The sequence below is a fragment of the Neovison vison genome, chromosome 7, assembly GCF_020171115.1.
Source record: "Neovison vison isolate M4711 chromosome 7, ASM_NN_V1, whole genome shotgun sequence".
Classification (NCBI taxonomy): domain Eukaryota; kingdom Metazoa; phylum Chordata; class Mammalia; order Carnivora; family Mustelidae; genus Neogale; species Neogale vison.
Window position 1 is genome coordinate 160,165,215 of NC_058097.1, and position 20,869 is coordinate 160,186,083.

At 50.1% G+C, this 20,869-nt stretch overlaps 1 protein-coding gene across 18 annotated transcripts in view; it reads left to right on the plus strand.

Annotated features, from left to right (window-relative positions):
• Positions 1-20,869, plus strand: part of MICAL2 (microtubule associated monooxygenase, calponin and LIM domain containing 2) — a 213,252-nt gene that overhangs the window by 77,749 nt on the left and 114,634 nt on the right. For all 18 annotated transcript variants that reach the window (XR_006385669.1, XR_006385670.1, XR_006385671.1 and 15 more), the window contains 8 exons: positions 2,971-3,178; positions 6,456-6,572; positions 7,925-8,026; positions 10,400-10,555; positions 13,866-13,966; positions 18,376-18,633; positions 19,766-19,881; positions 20,739-20,865. Coding sequence is in view for 14 of the 18 variants with exons in the window: in XM_044258839.1 (XP_044114774.1) it covers positions 2,971-3,178; positions 6,456-6,572; positions 7,925-8,026; positions 10,400-10,555; positions 13,866-13,966; positions 18,376-18,633; positions 19,766-19,881; positions 20,739-20,865 (1,185 nt within the window). In the remaining 4 variants the exon portion in view is untranslated. The remainder of the gene's footprint in view (positions 1-2,970; positions 3,179-6,455; positions 6,573-7,924; positions 8,027-10,399; positions 10,556-13,865; positions 13,967-18,375; positions 18,634-19,765; positions 19,882-20,738; positions 20,866-20,869) is intronic.

Below are 20,869 nucleotides of genomic sequence, written 5' to 3' on the forward strand. Positions count from 1 at the left end.
TCGGGTGTGAGATAAGGAGTGGTTCTCTCTTGTCTGCTCCAACCAGAAAGGAAGCAAAAGGATTTGCATACCCGCTCCGCGACATCTCTGGAGTGAGCTGTATCTCAGCAGTGACTTCATTTCCCTTAACGGGGTTTCCACAAACTCCCTGGAAGGTTCCATCCAGCAAGCCACACTGATTGTGGTGTGGGAGTTTCTGATAGGCTTGTTTGTACTTTCCCTTGGAGACCCCAGAGACCCCAGGGGAGTGATAACTGGATGATGGAATATTTGCTAGAGGAAGGGAAATGCATTTTTTAAAGATAAGATTTGATCCTGAGCAGAGGGGAAATTCCCAGATGCCTCTGTAATGTTGAGCAGTGAGGTGTCTGCATAGGTCTCCTTCCCTCTGGCCTTGCTGGAGTGGCCTCAGGGCTCCCACCCCAGGGGGATTCTGCCTCTTGAAGGTGCTTCAGGGGCTTCCCGGGGGTAGGATGGGTATGGCCCTACCACACCTATGGGGACCTTTGACGCTCTCAGCTGGCATACTGCCGTTTCCCTCTGTCCTTACACAGTACTGGTGACTTTGTTTAAGTAGAAGGGCTTTGCCCCGGACAAAAGGTTAGGTCATTCCACGTTGTTCCTTCTCTCCTAATAGGGCTGTAGCTTCCTTGAGGAAGACCCTGGTCTTGCTCAACACTGCAGTGTCCACTGAGACCTAGTGTGGGACCTGTATAGAATCTTGTTCTGTCAGCCTCTGCTCGCATGGCCCCATTGTCTGCGGGGTCAAGGTCATACTCCCTCACTTGGTGTTTAGGACCTTCAGTATCTGGCTCCGGACTGACCCTCATCTCTTTCCTCTCCCTCCTATCCCTCTCCCAAAGTCTCCTCCTCTCCATCCTCCTGGAACTTCTTTCTCTTGGAATGGGTGACCCCTCTGCAGAAGTGTTCTTTCTTTTCTTTATTCCTGGTGGAAGTAGGACAGAAGTAATAGTTGCAGCATGATGGGCTCTGGAGTGAGACCACCCAGGTCTGCCTCCTGGTTCTGTCCCTCTGGATCTGGGAAACCAGGGGCCCATTACCTAGCTGTGTCGTGCCTCAGTTTTCCCATCTGTGAAATGAGGATAATAATAGTTTCTCCTTCTCCAATGTGCTGGGAGTACTAACTGCTAAAACACATGACGCATGTGAACTGAGCATCCGGCACGTAGTGAATGTTCAACACATGCAGGCTCTGGGGACGGTGATGGTGAGGATGGCAGTGACGGTGAGGACGGCGGTGACAGTGATCATTGTTAAAGACCTTCTTTGTGAAGTCTTTTCTAGCTCATCAGGCAGAGTCAGCATCTCCTCTTCTGGGCCCCCAATAGAACCAACCGCAAAGCATTCTGGTTTCTTACCCCACAAGCCTGAGTTTGCCACTAGATGGAGAGTCCCTGGAAGACAGGGACTGGGTCTCAGTGATAAGAGCGAGAGTGTCTACTCTAGTGTGTACCAAACTCCTGAATATGAGCTTTTTCTTATCTTGTAAGTACTTTATGAATATCTAATTCACATACCATATCATTCACCCTTTTAATGTGTGTAATTCAATGGTTTTAATATATTCACAAAGTTGTGCAACCACCACAACAACTGAATCCTAAAATATCACCCTAAAAAGAAACCACACAGCAGGGAGCAGTCCTTCCCCACTGCCCTTCCCCCGCCCTGTCAACCACTAATCTCCCTTCGGTCTCCATGAATTTGCCTATTCTGGACATTTTCTGTAAATGGAATCATACCGTCTCTGTCCCTTTGTGTCTGGTTGCTTTCATTTAGCATGACGTTTTCAAGGTTCATCTATAGCTCAGTAATTCGTTCCTTTTTGGAATTGAATCATCCCTTGTATGGACATACCACATTTTGTGTCTTCATCAACTAGTGAACTTTTCAGTTGTTTCTGTTTTTTGGCTATAATGAATAATGCTGCCATGAACATTCACGTGCCCATCTCCATGTGGATGTATGTTTTCATGTCTCTCGGGCTGATGCACAGGAATACAGTTGCTGGCTTGTCTGGCAACTCTGTTTAACTTTTTGAGGAACTGCCAAACTGTTCCAAAGCATCTGTACCATCCACATGCCTGCCAGCGACAAATGTGGGTTCCAGTTTCTCCACATCTTTGCCAACACTTATTTTTGTCTGTCTTTTTGATGATAGTCACCCTAGTGGGTATGAAGTAGTATCTCATTGTGGCTTTGATTTGCATTTCCTTGATGGCTTATGACTCTGAGCATCTTTCCCAGTGCTTACTGGCCACTTGTATGTCTTCTTGGAAGAAGTTTCTATGGGGATTATCTGCCTGCTCTTTAATTGGGTCATCTTTTTTTTTTTTAATTATTAAGTTGGTAAATTCTTTACATATTTTGGCTACTAGTCCCTTATCACATTTATGATTTGCAACTATTTCCTCCCATCTCTGTGTTGTCTCTTCACTTTCTTATGGTGGCCTTTCAAGCATGAAAGATTTTAGGAATGAAGTCCAATTTATCTCTTCTTTCTTGTTTTGCTGGTGTAAGGGTTATCACATCTAAGAAACCATTGCCTCGTCTGAGGTCACAGTCATGCACCAGAGTTTTTTAAAAGCCAGTCTTATTTTTGATAACTCTGTGAGGAAAGAGTAGTATACCCATTCCCAGATGAGGAAGCTAAGAGGTCAAGTGCCAGAGCTGGGCTTTAAGCTCAGGTTAGTCTGACTCAGAACCTCAAGTGTATCTTTCTGTGCCTCCCTGCCAAGTCCCTGGACTTCTGTGTCTTTCCCAGGGTTTGGTGCGGGGACTGGTTGGTCCCACAGGTGAGGTACCTTGGGTGGATGAATGGCAGGTCCTAACTGGTGCTTCATTTACTACTGCTGGTTCATTTGAGTGGACCTGTTAGCTGTTGGCAAGGGGTTTGTGTCCACAGTGCTAGAGGTCACCGAACGCCTTTCTCCTCTCTTACCTCTGCAGTGTCTCATCATTGGGGGAGGACCATGTGGTTTGCGCACTGCCATTGAACTTGCCTACCTAGGAGCCAAAGTGGTTGTGGTGGAGAAGAGGGACACCTTCTCCAGGAACAATGTGCTGCACCTGTGGCCTTTCACCATCCATGACCTGCGGGGCCTGGGAGCCAAGAAGTTCTATGGGAAGTTCTGCGCTGGCTCCATTGACCACATCAGTGAGTAGAGCCCATGGGGCCAACCCTGGGTGGGGCACATCTCTCCACACTGAGTCTCCAGGATGTTCCAGCTTACACGTCCGTGGGGGTCCGTAGGTTCAACCGGGAGACATTTCGTGAAGGGCCAGCTCCGTGCCTTATGCTACCTCTGGGCTGCGTCTGCCCCACTGAGTTGTAGGCACCATGAAGTTGGGGCCTGTGATGTGCCCCGCTCACCGGATTGTCTCAGGGCATAAAGGGGTGCTTGACACATAGTAGGTGCTCAGTCAACTGCTGCTGAGTGAATGGATGAAATATGGGGAACAGAATCAGAGGTGGGTAACATGGTCTGCACTCGCATAGAGCTCACCGAGATCTTGTCAGGGATAAACTGCACGTTAACAGAGCCATCAGACTCGCTAGAGGGGTTCAGATGAGGGAGGCACACAAAACCATGAAACGGGCCAGGGTGTCGAGCAACACGTGGACGTTGTGGTACCAGTTCTGGGGAAAACCATGGCATGTTTAGAAGAGGAATGACACAATTGGCAGGCCCGGGACCAAGTTTCCTTGCATTTTAAAAAGAGGGAGGGCATCATGACAGGGGTTCACCCAGACAAGGAGGGGGAAGTAGGAAACACGGATTTCAGGCCCTGGGCCAGCCCTGCAGCCAAGCATGCTCAGGGGAACATCCAAGCCCTTCTGCTCTGTTACTCCAGCCTGGGTCTCTTGAGGCAAGATCTGTTCAGACAGGCTGTGGCAGAACAGACTTCCCGCTCATGCTGAGCAGAGAGGAGGCCTTTAGCCATTTCATATATAAAACTGTGTCCTATAAATGTCAGGGAGGTTAACACTGTGGGGAGAGTTCAAGGGCTTAGACAGATCCGGGCTCCAAATCTGTCTTGTCCATTTGCTGTGGGACTTGGGTCAAATTCCTTACCTTCTGCAAGTCTCCCTCACATGTGATGAATGCCTGCCTCCCTGGACCCTCGAGAGGAGGTAGGGTCTCCCTCACACCTTGTGAGGTCAAGTTTGTGATGTGCTTACCACTGTGCCTGCCCGGTAGTAGGGACTCAGAGAATGCTTTGCCTCCGTTGGTGTACAGCAAGCAAGAGGAAGAGGCAGCTGGCATCCCCAGCTTCAGGTTCCAGAGCTGCCTTCTTTCAACTCATGGGGGGCAGGAGAGCCCTGAGAGCCATGTTCTCACGAGGACAGGAACTGACAGGAAAGGGTGTGGGGCTCAGAAGAATGACTGAAGACAGTGGTCAGCCACATTGGGTGTAGTTTAGTCACGGGTACAGGGGAACCTATCAGCAGTGGCCCCAGACTGTATTCCCACTCTGGGATGAGAAAATTCCAGGAGTCTGTTGGAAAGAGATTTGGGTTTGCCCAGCAGGCTGCTGTGTCAGCTTTCAGGAATATTCTCTACCACCCACAGAAGAATGTACGTTGTTGCCCAAATCAGAACTATAGCATTGAGCACCACTTTCCCACTGAGTGCTCCTGGGAGGCAGAACTGGGCACCAGAGGACCATGCGAGCGCCCCCTCTATTGAGCTGCCTTCCCTGCCAGTTGGGAGCCCCTCTCTGCCCCATTGCTGGGGCTCCCATTTAATCCCTAGTTCTCAGAAAATTCCCGGTGTTCAGAAGCCCTGGCAAGACTCTGAATCTGAGATTCTGACATTTGGAGCACTCATTGTTAAGAGCGGTTCCATTGGCTGTGAGAAGGGAGGCAGGGAGAATTTGCTGAACACCTACTGTGTGTTAGAACAAGCTAGATTAGGAGCCTTGAAATGAGGAGAGGCCAGGCCGTTGCCTAGGCCTATTTCCAGGCAGGAGGGGGATCGGATTCTTTAAGCCCGAGCTGACTGGCTTCCTTTCAGACAGATGCTGGTCTCCAGCCCCAGCTGTGCCCCAGCCCCCAGCACGCCTCAGCAGTTCCCAAATGTCCTGTGTCAGCACCCTCCTCCCCTTCCCATGTGCTCACTCCAAAACTCCTTCTGAGCAAATGGCCTTCCTCCTCTGCTCTGGGGAGGAGAAGCCACTGGTGGGCACTACCAGCGCCAGCCCCTCTCTGTCCTCCTGCACTGGCCTCCACCTGAGTTCCCCTTCCTACCCTCCCTGCCATGTCTGAGTCTGAGCAGGCTGCTCAGCTCCACTCTGCTCCCTCTTGGTTTCCTAACCCCTTACCTCACTGCCCCTCTACCCTCTCTTACTACCTTAATTTTTTTCTATTTCAAAACATTTACCGTAGAAAGAGAGGATGTTGACTTTGTCTCTGCGTCCCACCCATGACTCCTTCCATTGAGATCTGACTTCTTCCCACCTCCTGTGAAAGAGATTTTCGCTGAGATTTCCACTCCTAGAAGCCTCCTAACTCCCAAGTGCCCTGGCCTCTTGCAGCCATCATAATCCCTAATCTGTCTGTGGGATTTGGTACTCTGTTGGTTTCCTGGACTGCAACTCCAGCCCTGTTCTGCCACTGCCCTGCACCCCCCCCCGCCCCCGACCACGGTGGCCTGCCCTCACCTGTCCACTTGTGTTTCCTCCATTAGAGTGTGTTCTGTGTCTCTGTGCCTACCATGGCACCTGGCCCACTGTAGATGCTCAATAAATGCTAAGTGTACAAAGCCCACAAAATAGAGAGTTTTGCACTCTACAGTAGAATATTCAGAGACAGACCCATGTGTGCTGAATGACCAGGGATGAGTTAGTGACACTCATTGGGGGAGTTGGGGCAATGGGTACAAGGTGACTTACCATGAGTCCAGCTCTGTGGAGAGAAATCCCCCTTCATGCTGACCCTGGATGGCTAAGGGCTTAGGCCCAGTCCCCCACAAAATGAGCCATTTCATCACTGACTTTACTTGTGGCCATTACTCTCGAGGTTTACTCCTCTTTCCATCTTTGCCTTGTCAGACCTCTGGCCCCTCTCAGGGAGGAGGCAGGAAAGGAAGAGCCTCCATCTTGAGAGCATTTTCTAAAAGCTAGAGCGCAGTCTTGGAACCAGACAGATCTGGGTCCATGTTCTAGTTTGCTGCTCTATGACCTTGAACAAGTCACTTCACCTCGCCGAGCCTCAGTTTCTCATATATAAGATGGGAATAATTATCCCACAGTAAGGGTTAAATGTGAAAACGCTGAGTGGCCGGCGCATAACTAGTTCTCAGTGGTGATCATCATTGGTCTGTTGCTCTGCTCAGAGATCAGTGAGGAGCGATTATAGAGTACCCTGCATACAGGAGGCACTCAAGCATGGCTGCTGACACCTCTTCTCTTTCCCCTTTGCTACCTAACAGGCATTCGTCAACTGCAGCTCATCCTATTCAAGGTGGCCTTGATGCTGGGAGTTGAAATCCACGTGAACGTGGAGTTTGTGAAGGTTCTAGAGCCTCCTGAAGATCAAGAAAATCAAAGTACAGTACAATCTTCCTCTTATGTCTATAAGTCAGATATTGGCAAGTGGAGACCACATTTGCAGCTCTCAGAGAATGTTCCCATAAGAGTTACTCTTCTTGGGAGCTACTGGGCATAATCCCATCAAAGGACGTTTTACCTTTTCTGCCCAACGAAGCCACCTTAGGTTTGCTCTTCTCCTCCCAGGGCAGTTATTAAGCCACTAAACCTATCATTTGGTTACCGTGTCAGTGGGAGGTGGTACTTTGACAAACGAAGTACTAGGTAATTAGGATAGAAGATCTAGATTCAGTTGTTTGTTGAAGTTCATTCCTAGTTCTTCAGGCCGCATGGGAACACACACAGACGTGTGGCTGCACTTGTGTCCACGTGATATTTTAAAGTCCAGTAAAGAAAAAAAAAAAGTGAAGCTTCTTAAACAAACATGAAATAAGGGCCCATAATATTATTTGGTATGTAATTATTTTAAAGCCTTTCTGAAGCATAGTTTACCAACCATGGAAGTCACCCGTGGTGGGTAATGTCTTATTTAGCCATGTTGCTCTTTTTCCTTATAGTATATGTTCATGTAGGTGCTGATTTCACGCACACTGTGGTCCAAGAGTTTGTTCATGATGCCTCTGCAGCTTATCTCTTACCAAAAGCCGCTACTGCCTGGGTAGGGCTTGTGGTTTGGGTAGCTTCGTGTCGGAGACCTCAGAGTTTCATGGGCTCATTAGGGCTCTGACCTTTCCTGTTCTCCATTCAAAACATTCCAGAGTGTAGGAGAGGCATTTAGTGACCTTTGTAGCAGGACAGCATCTTTTAGGGACCTTCCAGAGATACGTGTGCCCTTAGCCTCTCCCAGACCCAATTCTGGATGACCAGCAAGGTTTTACCTGGAAGTGTTCCATCAAAAGCTCTGTGCTGCCCAAAAGAACATTTTGAGTGTAATGAAGTGGGAATTCGAACAGGTTTCTGGACACCCTGCACATCCATCATTTGGGTCTGGTTGGTAATGGGAGGACAAGGAGGATTGTATGGGAGTATGAAGAGAATGTGGTAGAGTGCACTGAGACAAAGAGGGTTCAAGAGGGACTGGCCTGAGGACCGTTGATAGACTCTCAGCCTTTACAGAAACCGGTTAAATCAGTTATGGAGTGGGCGCTGCTGGTTTACCTTCTCCAGGATTGAACGGATACTGAAGCCAGAAGGTCTCCAGATGCGAGTGTGAATCAGGAGAACTCTGAGTCTTTCCCTGGCAGATCTATCTGGGGTTCCTTTACCTAGAGATATCCCCTTTCCCCTGGCCAACACTGCAGGGGCCTCCCACCTTTCTCTGCCAACTCAAACCATTTTTCTGTTTTGGTAGAAATTGGCTGGCGGGCGGAATTTCTCCCTGCGGACCACTGTCTGTCGGACTTTGAGTTCGATGTCATCATTGGCGCTGACGGCCGCAGGAACACACTGGAAGGTGAAGACTCCTTTTTCCTGGAGCTGAGGATGGGGGCCTCGGGACTGGGAGGGGGCTGCAGAATGGTGGCCTTGATAGAAGGGCAGACTGTCCTGCCAGGCCTGAGGCTGAGCATCGAGAGCGCAGGTGTTCATGGTCTGTGAACCATCAGCCTTCCTACCTGTAAAATGAAGATAATAGAATCTTGTCATGAGGGTTATGAAAGGACTTATATGTAAAAATGCTTTATAAAGGTAAAGTGCCATGGCAATTGCGAGTCAGCATAAGCATTTATGGAGCCCCTGTCAGTGAGTCCACGGTACTGAGCACTCCCACACTTACTTCATCCAGCTAAGACAACCGTTCTTAGACTCTTGGTGGTCTTCTTCTTTTGTCACGTGTAATACCCCAGCAAGAAGAGCCCATCTCTTCTGTAACTTGTAAGCACAGTCATTGCTGGGCGGTAAGATGAGCTTTTCCCCAGACTTTCAGGGTGCAGAACCATGCTTCTCTGAATTCTGAAGTTGGAAGCATAACATGTTTTCTTGGAGTAAGATCTGGTCAGGTTGGGAGAAGAGCGCCACCACCAGAAATGTCTTCAATCCCCTAGCCCCTCCCCCAAAGAGTAATTGATGCTGAGATTGTACTAACTGGCACTAACTGTATGAACAAGAGACCACAGATGGCGGATGGGAGTGGTCCCACATGGCCTCTCAGGCTGGCGGCTAGATCTGCTCTTTAAGCTTGCCCTGCTTGAGGGCTGCAGGCTGCCAGTTTCTGATGGAGAGGGCACGTCCTCCAAGGACAGAACACACTCCTGGAAAGAGGGCTGATGCCGGAGGATTTGGGAGGTGTGGACTGCCTAGCTGGGTCCTACCCACCAGCTATGCCACCAGGACACTTGCCCCACTCCTTTGCCTCTTTCTTTGCCTCCATCCCTACACTTGCCAGACCCTGCAATCAGTAACCCATATTTGACCAAGATTTTTTCAGCTGTTAACTTGGATGTTGTGCTACTAGAATTTTGGGGGCCATTTTGATGGTTGGGTAGAACTGCAAGTCTGAATATTTGTAAATCCAAAATCCACACTTTCCTGAGTATAGTTAGGCATTTCATGGACAGGAAAAGAAGGGTAAGAAGAAGGAGAACCACTTAGGCAGCTTAGCACCAACTAAGTAGACTAGAGTGTGAGTTTCTCTATGTTGGCCCTACTGACATATGGGGCCAGATCATTCTTTGTCCTGCTCCCAGTAGGAAGCTTAGTGGCATCCCTGGCCTCTCCAGGCCAGGCTCCAGTAGCACAACTGGCTCCCCCCACCGCCATGCCCCGCGCCAAGTTGTAGCAACCAGAAATGTCTCCACACATTGCCAAGATGCCCCTGGGGGCCAAAGTCACTCCCAGTTAAGAAATACTAGACTAGAGAATAATGGCCATTTTTGACCAATTCAATAAAAGTTTAATGAAGATGGACTTAAAGAGGGGGTATTGAGAAAAAACCCCAAGGTTTCTAGTCAAAGGGAGTATTGACAGAGAAGCTTGGGAATCATCATGAGGTCCGAGTATGTGGTGAGCAAATGTAGGGAGAGTTCCCGGAGGAGGCTGAAGACAAAGGCATGTCCAGAGAGCCTGCCCTTGTGATGAGAGCCTTGAGTTAAGCAGAGTAAACAGTAGGGTCTGGAGCAGAGGGAAGATTCAGAACTGTGGGATAGCCAGATGCTAGAAAGAAAGGGGATGGGCAGAAGGTGTTCCAGTGAAGTGTGACCCCTGCTTGGGATCCTCTGTGTCACCACCATTAAAAATCAAAGTTAATGTAAGCCATCAACAATTAGAGGAACCCCAAGAATCACTGTATTAAATCAATTACAAGTTAGACTTCTGTCTCCTCATTAGATATTTACTGAGTGTGGGCTAAGCACCAACCACTGGAGACTAAAAATAGAAAATTTGTTAAAATTCCCATCCTACAGGAATTCAGTCTCATAATCCTACTTTTCAAGGTGGGGGGGGACACAAAAAATGCTGACAACCTAGTTTTAATTGTAAAAGTTCAAAATGCATGTATTGTGGGTATATCTAGCTGCTGTGCCTAGCAAGCCTTTAGCATGATGAGCCTGCTGGGAAAATCACTTGAGCCTTTTGTCTGTAGAAGCCTCACCAGAATAATTGGTCCTATAGATTTTAGGAAGGGGGAAAGTCCCCTTGACTGAAGCCTCTGGGGATGGATTTCTTCTTGGGGTACAAAACTTGGCCTGTCCACCTGCCCCGTTCTCCAGGCAGAACTCTGGGTTCACTGGCCTGTGAGGCATCTGAGGACAGCTTCCTCCATAATCTTTCTCAGTTTTCACACCAAATGCAGAAGAAAGACTCTCCTTTCCCCTTTTTCTTCATGCAGGGTTCAGAAGGAAAGAATTCCGTGGGAAGTTGGCTATTGCCATCACCGCCAACTTCATAAACAGAAACAGCACAGCTGAGGCCAAGGTGGAAGAGATTAGTGGCGTGGCTTTCATCTTCAACCAGAAATTTTTTCAGGACCTTAAAGAAGAAACAGGTGGGACCTTCACCTTTCTCTAAACCAAACCATTGTCCATGCCGGGCATTCCCAGCTCTTGGGATTGGGAGACTCAACTCTGATTAAGTGAAAGCAGGGACTTCTCCTTAGGATAGAAATGGGCAGATTCCTTCAAGGACAAGAGAGATTCTCGAGGGAAAGTTCTGGATGTTGTACGTCAAAATGGATAAAGATATATTTACCCAGCATTTACTCAACATGCCCGTTCAGTGCTGGTATTCAGTATCACGGGATACAAAGTTGAGGCTGGCATGATCTGCTCCCCAAGTAGCTCCTTGTCTAGTGATGGACACCCAGGGAAACCACCCTGATGTGGAGATCGGTCTGTGCCTGATGCAGCATGAACTTTAGGGAGCCTTCTGAGGAGGGAGCCAGCAACCTGGGTGGGTCCCTGAAGAAGTGTAGGTGCTTTGGTTCAGGGTGCCAACTGTCCTTCAGCATAAAGAACATCCAGAGAAACCCAGGGAATGTGTACTCACCCCCAGGCATCAATTGTCTCCTAGTTGTGGGCCTTGAAATCTTTTGAAGATACTCATTTACTCAGCAAATACTTGTTGATTGCCTACTTGAGGCCAGATGCTGTTCAAGGGCCTGAGAAAGAGCAGTGGGCAAAACAAGACCCCTCTCTGGGGAGGGACAGTAAACAAACAACTAGCATGTCTGGCAGTCACAATGACTGGAGAGAAGGAAAGCATGGTAAGGAGAAAGAGGGATGGAACCCTGCTGCCAATTAAGTAAATTCCAGATTTTTTTCTTTTAACCTGATTTAAAAATCTGTATCTCTCCTTGAAAGGCAGTGTGACAACAGTGTTAAATAAATTTTAAAAAAATTTTTATTTATTTTGAGAGAGAAAGGGTGTGAGTCAGGGAAGACACAGAGGGGGAGGGAGGCGCTGAGGAAGAGGGAGAAAGAATCCTCAGGCAGACTCCCCACTGAGCAGGGATCCTGACTTGGGGCTCAATCTCATGACCCTGAGATCGTGACCTGACCTGGCTTGAAACCAAGAGTCAGACGCTTAACCGACTAAGCCAACCAGGTGCCCCTAAAATTTTTATGCTAAAAATAAATCATCCACACTCAGCATCACCTAGCACGGAAATAGTGCTCATTGCCATATACTGCTTTTCAGTAACCGTCCACTTGTACCCTCCCTTTCCACCTGGCTCCAGCTCTTAGCAGAGTGTCAGTACTCTTTGTGATTCTGGTTTTCTCATGTGGCATCGCATTGTAAATATTGTCCATGTTGCAGCCACATCCCCCCCAATGGTCACTTTTGCAGGCTGCAGAATGGCTCGTGAAGGGACTATACATCTCTGCCCCCAAACATCCAAATGGGAGGCCTGGCAAACTGTGCTTGGCCACATGGGTCCATACTCTCCTCAAGCTAAGAACGGTCTCAATAGTTTGGAATGGCCGAAGAGAAAGCAAAAGAGTATTTTGTGGCAAATCAACAATTGTCTGGAACTCAGGTTTCCAGGTCCATAAACAAAAGCTTCCTGGAGCACCGTCACCCCTGGTCACGCATGTCGCTGCGCATGATGGCTCCCCCATGAATGGTTGTGGGCCCGATGGCTCGCGAAGCCTGGAATGCTTACTTTCTGGCCCTTTGTGGCAGACGTGCTCTGGTCCCTGATTGAGGCCTTTTGGCTGTTGACCATTACAGAGCACACTGCTCCTGCTGGACTCTTTCCAGTGGGGTTTTTTGGAATGGGATTCCATATTGAGCAGACCATGCTGCTCCCTGGCCACGAGGATGTGTGCTCGTTGTCCGACTCTCTGACTGACCACGTGGCACGATTTTGAATATTTTCTTCTAGCATATTGTGTTCTTCTGCACGATTTAAGAATGAGTTCAACCCTCCGTTCCTCTCAAAAGCTAAGAAGATAAATACTTCAACAAACCACCAAATATCCTGACAGGACATTGAGTATGTTTTTCCAAATGTTTCAATGAGTTTCCTTTGAATTTCGCTGTGATAGTCACCTTTGGCCATTGTTTCACAGTGCCCCTTGCACAGTGACAACGATGAATTTCCTCCAGTTCTCTGGGTGGCCCTCTGCATTGATGGCTATTTCCTACCTAATGGTAATAAAGGGGTTCCTATGGTTACCCAGCACACCTGTGTCAACCACTGATAAGTTTTGAGTCTCTTCCTTTCCCTTCGGAGAAGCTAAGCCAGTGGTTTTCAAACTGGCATGTGCATCAGAATCACCTTGTGGGGCTTGTCAAAGTGCTGATTGCTGGCCCCATGCTCCGTTTCTTGATCTACTAGATCCAGGACACGGTCCTGATCCTTAGCATTTCTAGCTTCTCAGGTGATGCTGATGGTGCCAGCCAGGGTGACCCCACTTTGAGAACCACTGAGCTAAGCTCTCACAGCATTTTTTTTTTTTTAAATGCAGAAACCTAGTCTATAAAGTATTTTGGCAATTGCTGGAAAGTGCAAAGCTATACAACCCAGGCCTCTAAACTGAGTTGTTCCTGCCAGGGTATCTGGTTTCCCCCCCACATAAGGGGGATAGTAGAAACATTGCTTAGCACAGTCTTGAAAGAATTCACCCAGCTTTTTGAATCTCTGGCCACATACGGGGCATGGTGGATGGGACTTGGAATCAGACTGGCTGGGGTTCAAGTCCCAGCTCTGTTGTTGCTTGGTGCCATGCCCCGGACCACTCTTGGCCCTTCTGTAGCACTTTGCTCTAGCCTGGAAATACGGGTCCTCCGCCGTTGAGGACTTTGAGGTTTTCTTTTTTTAAAGTGTTTTCATCATATTGCAGTATATAAATATATCAAATCAACATGTTGTACACCTTAAACTGACACCATGTTATATATCAATTATATCTTAATTTTAAAAAGCACATAGTGTCTTTGGGACACCTGGGTGGCTCATTTGGTGGAACAGTCGACTGTAGAGTCTGGACCCTGATCTCAGGGTCCTGGGATCAAGCCCCGTGTCAGACTCCTAACTCACAGAGGACTCAACATGAGGATTACCTCTCTCTCTTTGCCCCTCCCCCTGCTCCCACGCACACGTGCTCTCTCTCTCTCTTCCTCTCTCTAAAATCAATCTTAAAAAAACAACAACCCCAAGACAGTGTCTTAGTGGTACGCTAAAAGCTAGCTGTGTGGAGATGGGTAAATTCTAGCCCTCAGTGTTATCTTTTCCAGGCTTGTATGTTTTAAAAACTTGCCTAACGTAAATACATGCAGGTAAGTAATGACACCTGTGCTGGGGTGAGGCCCTTCGGGAGTCAGACTGAGTCCATGCACGCTTCTCTTCACAGGGATTGATCTTGAGAACATTGTTTACTATAAGGACTGCACCCACTATTTTGTCATGACTGCCAAGAAGCAGAGCCTGCTTGACAAAGGTGTCATCATTAATGTACGTATCTCTTGGCTGCCATGTCCTTTCTTTCCCTTTGCGACCCAGCATGTGCAAGAGCAAGGGGTGGGGAGGTGGGAAGGAACCACCACCGCCCACTGCTCTCCTCCTCCATGTTGTTGTGTGAGTGTTGGATGAAGGAGCCCACAGCACTATGGGCGGACGTGTTCCTGCAGAGAGCCTGGGGCTGGGCTGAGACCCACACCCAGGTGTTTGTGTAAGCCTCTGCCCCCAAGAGATCGGTGGGGTCTCTTTCAACCCTGCCCCTGTTTTGGAGAGGCCCCATGTCATTTGGAGGCCAATGGAGGCTCCTTGTTCTACTGGGGCACTGAGAATACATGCGCTTGTGAATTTCCCTTGGTGGCCCTCTTGTCATGGGGGTGGCAGGGAGCTGTCTCTTCTCGTGGTCAGAAAGGCTCCACTTGACTCTTGGCTCTGTGGTGGATTAACTCAGGACTGTGACTAAGCTGCTTAGCTTTTCTGAACTTCAGTCTCCTTCTCCAGAGACTTGGAATAATGGTTTCTGTCTGAAAGGGTTGTTTGCAGGAGTAAATGAGAGAATGTACAGAGTAGCTGTCCCAGTGCCCGGCCCATCTAGGGGGGGTTATGGATTCCCTGTGTAACTTCTGTCTGGTTTGGATACCTGCTTTTTTGTCCTGCTGGCTTCCTGGCCTCTGTGTCCTGCCTTTGCATCTTCAAAAGAGCACCAGGTTGGAAGAAAGCACTTGGAGTTGGGGACCCTGAACTGGAAGCTTCTTTGGGCAAGTTTATAACCCTTCCAGAGCCTCTGTTCCTGCCCCAGCTGCTGCCTGGTACCTCAAGATAAGGATCCTGCCGTCCGAAGTCAGCCTGCTCTACAGGTGTCAGCCAGCAGCCTGGGCGACATGGTGACCATTCACGTTTGCTTGTTGGAGATGAACGTCTGTCCTCTTGCCACTTTGTGCTGGCTGCCGGCCAGGTGCCATGAGTAACCCAGCCATCCCCTGGGCCGCCTCCTTGCTCAGAGCCTGAGCTGCAGACAGGAGGCTGTGAATGGTGGGATGGGGGGTGCAGGAGGCTGCCTGGGCACAGCTAGTAGATGTGTGAGCGATGGGTTTCAACGTCTGGTATTCCCTGGCTGACCCAGTCTGGGGGAGGTGGGGTGGGGTCCCCTTCTTCCCTCTGCTCCATAGGCATCCCTCCCGAAGTTGCCTTGTCCATCGGGAGGCCTGTGGCAGATAGTGAAGGACTGTTTGGTGTCCAAGGCTATAAGCATGGTGGGCATCTCTGCAAAGGAGGGACGGAGGAGGGCTTTGTCGGCCCCACACACCAACCCTAGGGCATCAGGCAGAGTTGGACATGGGTTTCCTATTTCACTGGCTGAGTACTCCAGCCTCTGGGATACTAAGGTTCCCTCAGGGCATCCCTGGGCATTTGTCCAGACCACGACACGTTGCTCACAGTGACTCAACTCTTTGACAGTTGTCGTAGCCCCTGCATACTCCCCTCTCTCCGTCACGGCACAGGTGGGCCAGTGTGACTCACTGTGACTCCATCATGACTGTGGGGGAGCTGGGAGCAGATCCCAGGCTTGTGGGTGTCCTCACCAAGGCTTTTCTTCTCCTCACAGATTCTGGGGGCATCTTCCAAGCCAGTGCTGCAGGGCCCCCTACGTATAAGATAGGAATTCTTGGCTAGAAATTGCAGGCCCCAGGCCGGACATGAGAAAGCTGGATGGCCATTTGGTTCAGGAGCTCTGGCCTTGAGTCTCCCCGTGTCCAGCCAAGCTCTGTGGCATTTGCATAGCTGGGAGCTGGTCCATCTACCCTGAGCCACTCAAATTAACATTCTTGTCATGCTCCCAGAGGAATGGCAAGTCTTCTCTCACTTTCTCTCCCTGCATGTGTCAGCATCTTCCGAGGGGCACACAGAGGTGCTGAGTGAATGTGTATCGACTGACTGACCTGCTTCCCCATCTATTCCTGCTGATCTCTGGGCTTCCCATGGCTCCTGAAGGGAGAGTGAAGTTTCTCCTCAAGAAACCATGTCTCCAGGCTCCCAGCTCTGTCCTTCTTGCTCTCTGTCATGAGGAGGGTGGACCATTGCCGGGCCCTGCCTCTGCTGGGCCGTATACATACAGGCTAGGGCTCCCAGATGCAGCAGGCTTGTTTTTGCCACTGTGTGAGGAAGCGCTGTTGCCAATGGGCAAGGTGAGCACACATCAGAGCTGGTCTCCAAATGCTGCACCCACCCTCGTTGGAAGCCATTGCCTGACCTCCTCCGGTCTCCAGCATTCTTTTCAGCTTAGTACATGGGGCAACTGTTCTGTCAGATTCCCCACCTGGGCCATTCTTGATGCTTCTCCCTCTACTGGCCCTCCTCTCTGCCTAGGACACAGCCTCTCTTCCGTACCTGTGCCTGTGGAAAATGGGACCCACCCTCATTCTCCTGCCTCTGTCTTAATTTAAAACGCCCTCTCCTCTCCAGGCCTGCCCACTTTCCATAGGGTCCCATCCCTTTCTCTCCCTTGTCCTTGTTCTCACCCCGTCCCTGTGGTCCCACTCCTGTATCCATCCACTCCCCTGGAACTTCCTGCCAACAAGGTCCCATGGCTCCACCCAGCAGTCCTGGCCCAGGTGGGCTCCCAGGCCAACACATGCTCCTCTCCGGGCCACCAGCACCAGCGACCTTCACTGTGCAGTGCTCACACTCACCGGTCAGCCAGCCTACCTACAGCATGCTCTGAAGAAGGGTATTTTCAAGACCTCTCCATCCCCGTCTCCTCTCCACACCTTCAAGGGAGGGGATTGGTCATGTGACTGTAGGAACAGGTGTGAGAAAGGAGACGTGAATAGCGAGAGCTCCAGCCTGAACGCCACAACCTGACACAGGGCTCCCAGGCCAGTGCTGGGTACGATCTGGGTGACGTAGTTTGGTGAGCGTGTTGGGGCACCTGCGTGGCTCAGTGGGTTAAAGCCTCTGCCTTCAGCTCAGGTCATGATCCCAGAGTCCTGGGATCAAGCCCCATATCGGGCTCTTGGCTCAGCAGGGAGCCTGCTTCCCTCTTTCTTTCTCTGCCTCTCTGCCTACTTGTGATCTCTGTCTGTCAAATAAATAAATAAAATCTTTAAAAAAAAAATTTCTGGAACAAGGTATTTGAAATCCTGGTTACTAGGAAAACTGACACAGTGGGTCACTGTATTTCTTGACGTGGCTATGCCTTCTAAATGCTCCTGTTGGTGTGTGGGTGAGGAATGGTCCAGAAGCGTACTTCACCATACGTTTATGTTTTGTGCCGTCATAAATTATAGGGGACAGAAATTCCCATTTACTGAGCACTTACCATGTGCCAGGAGTCAGGTTAGGGATTTTATGTCTATGATTTCCTTAGGTCCTCACTGTGTGAACTAGATTTTTTTATTCCCAGAATGAGAAATGAGAAAATGGGAAACTCAGAGAAGTTCAGTAATTTGCCCACATTTGCTCAGTGAAAAGCAAAGGTGGAATCTGACCTCTGGCTCTGGATAACCCTGAGGCCTGTGTTAGTCTTATATACTGGTTCTTGCCCACGCCCTGCCCTGCCTTGGGATCTGCACTTTCTGTGTCACCTTTTGGGAGGAGAGCCTTCTAGTTTCTTAGTCGTATGATGAGCAGATTAGACTCTGGGGGATGTCCTGCAGGTCACTGCCAGCGTCTGTCAGGAATGGATCTCCTTCACCTCTAAGCCAGGACCCTCCTCCTTTTAGCAAGGAGTGTGACCGTTTACATTTTAAGAGCAAAGCAGAGCCCTGAGCGGCCCTAGCCTCTCAAGAAAAGAGAGAGCTGATTCTGGAGGGAAGGTTTGAGAGCTCTGCCAAGCATTCATGCCTTTTCTGGTCGTGCTTGACCACCAAACGTAGCATGTTTGGATCATATTAGCTTAGCTTAGCCTGCTATGAAATCACAATTTCTTATTTGCTCTCTCATCTTTTAATTGTACTTAAAGTTATCACAAGAACCAGCCATGTAAAATATACTTCTGTATTTACCACAAGACCATTATTGAGTAAGCTGGTTATTACGACACTATGTTCTCTATCAAAATTCCGACGTGAGATAGTTCTTTTAGAATTTAGTGCCAGGAAAAAAATTTCCTTCCCTAGGAATGTCTATGCTTCCTTCTTTCTGATAAGGAAAGCACTGCCATAGATCACATTTCCCTTTTGCCTTGGATGCCAGGAAGCTCAAAGCCAAGTGTGAGGCGTAATCACAGCTCTGTCAACCCTGACAGATGACTGACTTCGTTCCTCTTGATTCCTTTGGCCCTGAGTTTCTGTTTTGCTTAGCTTTGCTGTACAAAACCATTCCAAGTTCTTTTGCAAAGATGTGGGTGTGAACGCTTGCCCGTTACGGGGGTGGATTCCCACACTGCACTCTCGTTCTCTCCCCAGGACTACATCGACACAGAGATGCTGTTGTGCGCAGAGAACGTGAACCAGGACAACCTGCTTTCCTACGCCCGTGAGGCCGCAGATTTCGCCACCAATTATCAGCTGCCATCACTAGACTTCGCTCTGAACCACTACGGGCAGCCTGACGTGGCCATGTTCGACTTCACCTCTATGTACGCCTCAGAGAACGCTGCCGTGGTGCGCGAGCGCCAGTCCCACCAGCTCCTCGTGGCCCTGGTGGGCGACAGCTTGCTCGAGGTAGCATCTGGGTTTGGAACCACCCTGTTCCCGGTAGAAGACAGATCCCTGCATTTCTGGTGTGGCCAGTGGCATCTGCTCTCCCGCAGCCAGGGGAAGGACGGGCTCCCTGCCAGTGGGCCGGACTTGGCCAGGCTGTCCTGGCCTCCAGCTTGCACCTGGCCTGACCTTTCACCAGACCCAGAGGAGCTCATGGTGTCTTCCTCTCTGCACTTCTGGGCTCTTCGCGCTGACCTCTTTGTCAGAGTAGGAAACTAGTCAGCCCTACTCTGGCCTGCATGGGCAGGTCTCTTCAGAACGTGTACCCCCTCAGCTGGGCCACAACTTTTTCCTCACAAGGGTAGATCTCTGGGGCCTTGCGACAGAGAGATCATAGAGGGGACAAAAAGACATGTGGGCCCCAAAGTCCAGTTTCCCTCCATGGCCTCCAGCTCAGAATGCTGTCCAAAGCATCGGCAACTGCAAGCATCCTTAGCTTGAACCAACTTTTTCAGCAGGGTTACATTTTTATCTTTAAAGTAAGCAGTAACCAAAAAATGTTTATTTATCCCAAGTAAGAGTCAAATTCCAAACCATGCTTTGGGTGCCCAGGGGACAGTTCAGTTAGAACTTAGCTTGGCGGACCAGCCCTCACTTACCATGGTGTGTGGGCTGTGATCGGCCCCCCCGCCAACCCCACTGTCTCCCTTCTCAGCATTCCCTCCTGTTACTCTGCTCTGTTCCTCTACCAGGCCTTTGCCCACACTGCTGCTCTTGAATGGATCAAGATTAGAAGCCTACCCATTCTTTAAAATCAGCATAAATGCAACTCTTTTGTGAAACCTTCCCAATTTCCATCTCCCTGGGTTGGGGTGGGGGGCGTTTGCCTGTGCCTTGTTTGAGCCTCCTCCCCACCCCCGACCCCTGGCAGTTTTTCCATTCCTGGGACACAGCCCCTTTTATGTGTGACTTGCTGCTATAGCTGAACGTGTTTGTGCTAAATCCTAGGGGGCTGTTCTGTCGACCCACACTCCCTCCCGTGCCTCCCACAGGCTGGGCAAACACTGAGTGCTGGAGAGAACGGGATAGCAGCCTGGGGAGTGGGATGGGAGGCATGAGAACCAACTGGAATTTTGCATGTTTTCTTCTCTAGCCATTTTGGCCCATGGGCACAGGTTGTGCCCGGGGCTTCCTGGCAGCATTTGACACAGCCTGGATGGTGAAAAGCTGGGATCAGGGCACCCCTCCCCTGGAGCTGCTTGCTGAAAGGTGAGTACTGCTGCCGGGCTTCCAGCTGGGCGTGGGGGTGGGTAGGGGCAGGGCATGCTGGTTCCACAGCTTGGACAGGAAGGGAGCAGGGCTGGCCATCAGGCGGCTCCTGGATGAACCTGAAGCCTCTGTGCTCTTTCTTGTCCTTCTCACATGTGGCCTGATTTGATCATCAGGATCCCAGGGAGACTTTCTGTGTTAGGTTCTACCTCCTCCAGTGACTTCTCTTGGGGCCAGGACCTTAGGATCTGAATGCAAAAGAGAAATCCTGATCTGGAGTGGCCCCAAAGTTGGGGTTCCCAACACAGCCAGTTTGCTGTGAGATGAAAGAGGTTGAGGGGAAGTCTCAGCTGCCCGGGCTTCTGATCTCTTAGGCCTCTTCTGCTGTTACTGAGACCTTGGGCTCCCTCCCAGACCCCTGCTGCTGGCCACGTGGCTGTAACAGCTGGTGGACTGGAAGACAAGACTGGCAGGTGGGGCGGGGGAGGAGGACTGGCCTCTGCGGGTCTTGGGTGTGGAGGCCTGTGGTCACAGGGGACAGGAGGCCACAGGAGGCAGCATGGCTGAATGGAGGTTCTAGCAAAACCACAGGTCCCTCAGCTGCCAGCTTTGGTGTCCCTGCCCTCTGCTCGGGGAAGGAGGCCAGCATCACTGCCGCTGGACCCCGTCCACCCCCTCTCCCTAGTCCTTCGACTGTCTCCCACTGTGTGAGTCTCAGGAACCACGGGGGCCAGGCATTGCAGGGAAGAAGTACACAAACACATCTAAATCTTTAAGAGCAGGGGAAGGAGTTTGGGGGGATGAAGGCATGCGGCTGCCAGAGCAGTCCCTGACCCCCGGGCTCTGCCTCATCCTAGAGAGAGTCTCTACCGACTATTACCTCAGACCACTCCGGAGAACATCAACAAGAACTTTGAGCAGTACACACTGGACCCAGGGACACGGTACCCAAATCTTAACTCTAGCTGTGTCCGGCCCCATCAGGTAA